The sequence below is a fragment of the Seriola dumerili genome, unplaced genomic scaffold (assembly GCF_002260705.1).
Source record: "Seriola dumerili isolate Sdu_G_001 unplaced genomic scaffold, Sdu_1.0 BDQW01000567.1, whole genome shotgun sequence".
Classification (NCBI taxonomy): domain Eukaryota; kingdom Metazoa; phylum Chordata; class Actinopteri; order Carangiformes; family Carangidae; genus Seriola; species Seriola dumerili.
Genome location: NW_019174822.1, coordinates 284,332 through 290,670, shown reverse-complemented (window position 1 = coordinate 290,670; position 6,339 = coordinate 284,332). Strand labels below are relative to the sequence as shown.

At 41.1% G+C, this 6,339-nt stretch overlaps 1 protein-coding gene across 1 annotated transcript in view; it reads left to right on the top strand.

Moving 5' to 3' along the window:
• Nucleotides 1-2,136, top strand: part of LOC111236145 (docking protein 2-like) — a 39,214-nt gene extending 37,078 nt beyond the window's left edge. The window contains exon 9 of the mRNA XM_022764767.1: nucleotides 2,018-2,136. Within this exon, the coding sequence (XP_022620488.1) occupies nucleotides 2,018-2,136 (119 nt within the window). The remainder of the gene's footprint in view (nucleotides 1-2,017) is intronic.
• Nucleotides 2,137-6,339: the final 4,203 nt, after the last annotated feature.

The window sequence follows — 6,339 nt, the reverse complement described above, 5'->3', positions numbered from 1 at the left end:
TTTCCTCTGCCTGAATTAAACTTCATCCCGGAGGAAACTTCCCTGCTGGAAAAGAAAACTAGAGATGGCTGTTTGGACAATCAATCAGTGCATTTAGAAAGTTCTCACTTTGTTTACATTGGTATTATTCTGCAGTCTATCCTTTAAATTCATTTCATCGATGAAACCAATGCCAGGCAAGCTAGCTCTTAATACTAAGGCTAGCTGCTAATGCTAGAAAAACTAGCCCCCCCACTTGTCATTTTGCAATTTTATAAAGAAATTCATTAAATTCATTCATCAATGAACAATGCCAGCAAGCTAGCTGCTAATGTAGCCGCTAATGAAAAATGAGGGCAAGCCTTCTATGTACCTGTACGTGCACATGTTCATGCTGCCATTATCAATTATTGCAATATATATTGTCATCATTATTTATATACAATCACAAACAACAAAATGTCACTCCATATACACTTTGTCACTTGTCTATCTTGCTCATTGGTTTAAAAGATGTTTTCTGTTGTCAACCTTCTGTTTGTCACCAATGAAGATGCTAATACCCCCCCCACTTGTTATTTTCCATTCTTTATGTAATTGTCTAAATTCATTTCGTCAATGAACAATGCAAGCAAGCTAGCTGCTAATGCTAATAAGCTACCCCCAATGTCGCCTTTTTTTTAGTTTTATTTATTTAGTTTATTTTTTAACATGTGAGAGTAACACAACAAAGTAAACTAAAAAAAAACCAAACAAATCACCATAACAATAGTCAAAACAAAAAATAATAATCGTGGAACCCCAAGCATGTCCGAAAAAGGAGTAGGAATGAAGCATATGCTTATTTAAACCTACCCCTTCTCCACTACTCAACTATCTATTCTTTTCTCCCAAACATATATATTACATAAAAAAAAAAAGAAGTAGAAAATAAGTATTAGTAGATATTAATAGATTAAATAAACAAATACATAACATTATAAATGTTTATGATGTTATTTAATCTATTAATAATCTACTAATCTTATTTTCTACTTCTTTTTTTTTTTATGTAAATATATATGGTTTGGGGAGAAAGATAGATAGTTGAGTAGTGGAGAAGGGGTAGGTTTAAATAAGCATATGCTTCATCCTACTCCTTTTCGGACATGTTGGGTTCACATTATTATTTTTGTTTTGACTATTGTTATTGGATTTGTTTGTTTTTTAGTTTACTTTGTTGTGTTACTCTCACATTTCAGAAAATAAACTAAATAAACTAAACTAAAAAAGGCGACATGGGGGTAGCTTATTAGCATTAGCAGCTAGCTTGCTTGCATTGTTCATTGACGAATGAATTTAACAATTACATAAGAATGGAAAATAACAAGTGGGGGGGTAGTTAGCATCTTCAGCGTGACAAACAGAAGGTGACACAGAAAACACTTTAACCATGAAGGCAAGATAGACAAGTGACAAAGTTGTATATGGAGTGACATTTTTGTTTGTGATTGTAAAATATAATAATTATGACAATAATATATTGCAATAATTGATAATGGCAGCAATGAACATGTGCACGTACAGTACATAGAGCTGCCCTCCATTTTTCATTAGCGCTACCATTAGCAGCTAGCTTGCTGGCATTGTTCATTGATGAATGAATTTAATGATTTTCATTATAAAATTGCAAAATGACAAGTGGGGGGGCTTAGTTTTCTAGCATAGCAGCTAGCTCTTAGTATTAGCAGCTAGCTTGCTGGCATTGTTCATCGTGAATGAATTTAAGGATAGACTGCAGAATAATACAATGTAAAAAAAGTGAGAACTTTCTAAATGCACTGATTGATCTGTTCCAACAGCCATCTCTATGTTCTTTCCCAGCAGGGGTTTCTCCAGGATGAAGTTATATTCAGGCAGTTTATGTTCTTACAGCTGCTCTCACACCACTGCTGTGTGTGTACTATAAATTCACACGCAAATATTAATATTAACATGTGAAACCTTTTGTCTCTCTCCAGTACCAATTGGTTACCAATGTTGGTGTGTTGGCTTCCAGGATGCGGCGGAGTTGATAGACGCCACATCTTGGAGGTGGACCCCCGGAGGTTCCTGTTTGTCACATTGAGGCAAGCGGTCCAGCTGGAGGGGAAGCGCCAGGATGCTCGGCCTGACTGATTGCCAAGTGATCCAGAGGATCTCCTGGGAGGAGTGGAGGCTCCACTGTTGGGGAGGAACACATGGGGCAGAGGAGACGTCCTCCTCATCCAGGATCTCCACGTCACTCTGGACGTCTCTTTGCTGGATTCTCTCTGCATCCAGACATATGGAGACACAGAGGAGCCACCAGCTGATCAGGACCCAGCAGGTGCAGCTGTACAGAGACTGCGTAGACCTGACGAAGGGGCGGGTCAGCCTTCGGTTTACCTTCACCACTTCATCCCAGGTACATGCCTGTGTCTCAGAGCTTGTTATAGCGATATTCTGTATTATCATTTCATGCAAACATAGAATTCAATTTTGATCCAAAACCTTTTTGCTCAAGCCAGGTGCCAAGTACTTCAAGCTCCTGGCAACACCTGCCAGAACAGAGCAGGAGGAAGGAGCGAGGTGTCTTCCCTTCCAGAGACCAGGAGAGGCAGCCCAGGTGACAGTCAAGGCGCCGACGGGGAAGAACACCTCCTGTCCTGGGAAGGAGAGTCTCCAGAGGTGAGAGTCACTTCAGATATCACTGTTTCCTCTAATGAATATCAGAATCTATATTCACACACACTGCTCTCTGATATCTTTCAGCTGTCTTCTTGGACTGAACTCGGGCCTGCAAACTGGGCCAGTGTTTAGCCGCCTGGTGGAGCCGTTTGCAACCAGCTCTGCGTCTTCACCCAGGTGGCCACGTGGTCCACGATGGGACCGTGAGGGACATCGCTGGTCAATTCAGTTCTCCAGGATCATGTTGGCATCAGAAGAGGCCAGTGCTGGCCAGACTCTCCCTTCAGCAAGGGTCTGTCCTTGGTCCAGGTGGGACAAGGACAGACCTTTAACTTCAATTGTCCTGGAGAGCAGCCTTGGGCCTCCAGCAGGGGTCTGTTCCCTTTCCTCATCTCCTCCTCCTTTCTCCTCCAGATATGAACACGCATGGCCCTCATCCAGTGCTGGTTGGTCCTCCCCTCGCTGCCAGCACAACACCCCCTCTTCTTCTGTTCCATCCACCTCCTCTACTGGACTACCTGTAACCAGGACCAGAGCCTACAGGAAGAGGAAGGTGACCTGAAGCTTTGGTGCCTGTGGCAGAGGGCGGCCGCGCTGCCTGAGGAAAAACCCTCCAGCTGCCAACGTCATACATCTGCAGCAAGTTGGTCCAATCCCGAGAAGGATTTGACACTGATCCTCACTCACATGCAGGTGTAGTCACAACGTGCTGTGGTGGAAGATGTGGAGGATGGAGGGAAAGATCAAGAGAAGACAGGACAAAAGCGTTTTCTTAATCTTCATTACAACTTTTAATTGACATTATTTAATAATTGTTATATTTGGATTTTGTTGCAGTTAGAGTGGTGTTTGGGTGTTTTCCTGGGTAATTGTCATGTTGAAGGACGGACACATTTAAACATTTCTATTCATGTTTTTGTTGTTGATTAAGCAACATTAGAAAAGTTTTTTGATTAATTACAGATTCAGAGAGAAACTTCAGTGTGTTTGGTAGAATTTCTATTACTGTGCTGCTGCACTGTAAAATTCCATTTACCAGACACGCTCCATAAAAACCCATCACAACAAAGCAAAGCTTCATAAAAAACTTTATTCACATTTAAACATGCATTACATTTCAAACCAATTACAATCAACTGTAACTGACGAAATTAAAATCTTAGAATCCAGTTGTGCAATGAAGGTGCAGGTGAACTTCACTGTCACAAGACAAGTCTGCATCATAAAGAGGTGGATGAATCTTATTTAGTAACAAGTAGAAATTAACCCTCCTCCCTCCTCCCTCCTCCCCAGCTCCACCCTCTCATCCAGATATGGTTTCTCCAAAAAACCAAGATGGCGACATCCAGTTACCCGAACTCGACGCTTCAAAACGGCAGCTCACAAACCAGTGGGTGACGTCACAGCAGTTTGCCACTTGACACACACACACACACACACACACACACACACTTGCAGTGTTGCATGTTCTCTTTGTGTTTCCTCCAGGACTCTGATTACTAGAACAAAGACATGCACATTTCATTCACTGAGGACTCTAAACTGTCCATAGGTCTGAGTGTGTGTGTGTGTGTGATTGTGTGTTGTTGTGTGTGTGTGTGTGTGTGATTGTGTGTTGTTGTGTGATAAACCATTGTCCTGCTTTCCTCCCAGTGCATGCTGGGATACATTCCAGTACTTCAAACTTTTTTGTTTTAAGTTTGAATGTTTGATGTGATGAAGAAAAGATTCACCCTGAAATTACAGAGAAGATCTTTAAATTGTTATTATGGACATTAACCTTTATAATAACAAGCTACATTTTTAATTACAGATAATTACTGTCATTTTACACAGATTTGTTTGTAATTTAAGAAAGCAGAAAAATACTGTTTAAATAAAACAGTAATTTGTCTTTATAGAAATGGGAAATAGATGTAATTTATTATTATTTAACTTTTGTTCACAACTTTAAAAAACAGGAAATTACTGTTAGAAAACTTAGTTATTTTCAGTAAATTAGGACTTTTTTTTAGTGTGTGTGTGTGTGTGTGTGTGTGTGTGTGTGTGTGTGTGTGTGTGTTAATTACATGTTATATCTGGTTTGGGGGTGGGGCTTTTGGGAGATGCTTGTTTCCATGGAAACCACAATAAGGATCCGGAGCTGCATCTCTGTTGCTGTGGCAACTGTGCATGCTGGCAGCAGATGGGGTGATTTTAAAGCAGAAACAACCACAGAAGAAGAGCAGCTCAGTCTGAATGGTTTGATTTCTTCTTCTGCTGCTGCTTTTATTACACTCACATGAAGTCAGGCTCACAGTGACCCACAACACCAACTGATCCAGAGCCACATCTTAACTCTGTTGTCACAGTTTGAGAACCCCCCCACCCCACCCCCACCCCCACAATGATATTTATAACATTATACACACACACAGATGGACACGCACGATCAAATGTGTCCCATCTGTTGACGTGGGTTACATGTTCTGACTCCGACATGTTGGTGCTTTTATACTGACAGTTACAGCAAATCAAATCACATTTTCACAAGTAATAATATGAACATGCAGGTAAATACATATATATGTATGTGTGTGTGTGTGTGTGTGTGTGTGTTTATAAATATAATAATAATAATATATATTATGATGTGATGAAAAGCTTCTTGAGGTCAACCAATTGTGAAATATATTGATATACAATTTATGTGATATGTAATCTTTGGTTGTGTGTGTGTATATATATATATATATATATATATATATATATATATATTTATACACAAAATCATAACAATTCATAATAAATAATTAATAAATTTAATATAATAAATGAAATTATTCAAATAAAATATTTAATGATTTAATCTGGATGAATTATTTTAATATATGTATATATATGTTTAATAAATGGACTGAATGAATGAATAAATCCAGACATGCGCAGTAGATTGATAGAATCAGTATAAATGTAGAAACAGCCTCTGAACTGTGACCGCGCGCTTCATTAATTCACAAGCGCCAGAGAGATGACGCTCGTGTCCGCGCTCCAGCGGTCGCGCGCCTCCTCTCCTCTTCGTCCGTGAGCGCGCGGAGGCAAGCGTCAGGATCCAAGGACAGACCGCGGGCTCGCGAGCATCAGGTCATTTGGAAGTCCGCGAGGATCACGAGCCTTGACGGACCGAAACCGAATAAAACCGAGAGCAACGAGCGGGAAATAAAGTGACGCGTTACCGGGGAAATAATATTTAACGGATGATTAATGTTGATGAAAGGAGTCGGTGAATCAACAGGACCAGACCGGATCAACAATGTCAGCGGGCTTTACCCGTGACTAACCCGGGACTGAAACAGCGTCGACTCGGTCCAGACACCGGGATCTGTCCTTCCGCTGTGGGACGGTGACGGCTCCGAACGGTACCGGAGCTTTTTACCGCTTCAACGAGCAATTCATCAATTTATCAAAAAAACAAAAACATCGACCTTTAACCCGGCGGACCCGAGACAGAGACCGGGACCGAACCGGAGCGGAACCAGCGGACGGTACCGGACTGAGAGCGGGAACACCGGAGGGAGCACCGTGATTTAAATAAATCACAGACGGTGAAATCAACAGGAGACCGAGCGCGCGACGCAGCTCTGTAACGGAATCTACAGCGGAGCTTTTAATTTGAAAATCTGCTGCGACCAG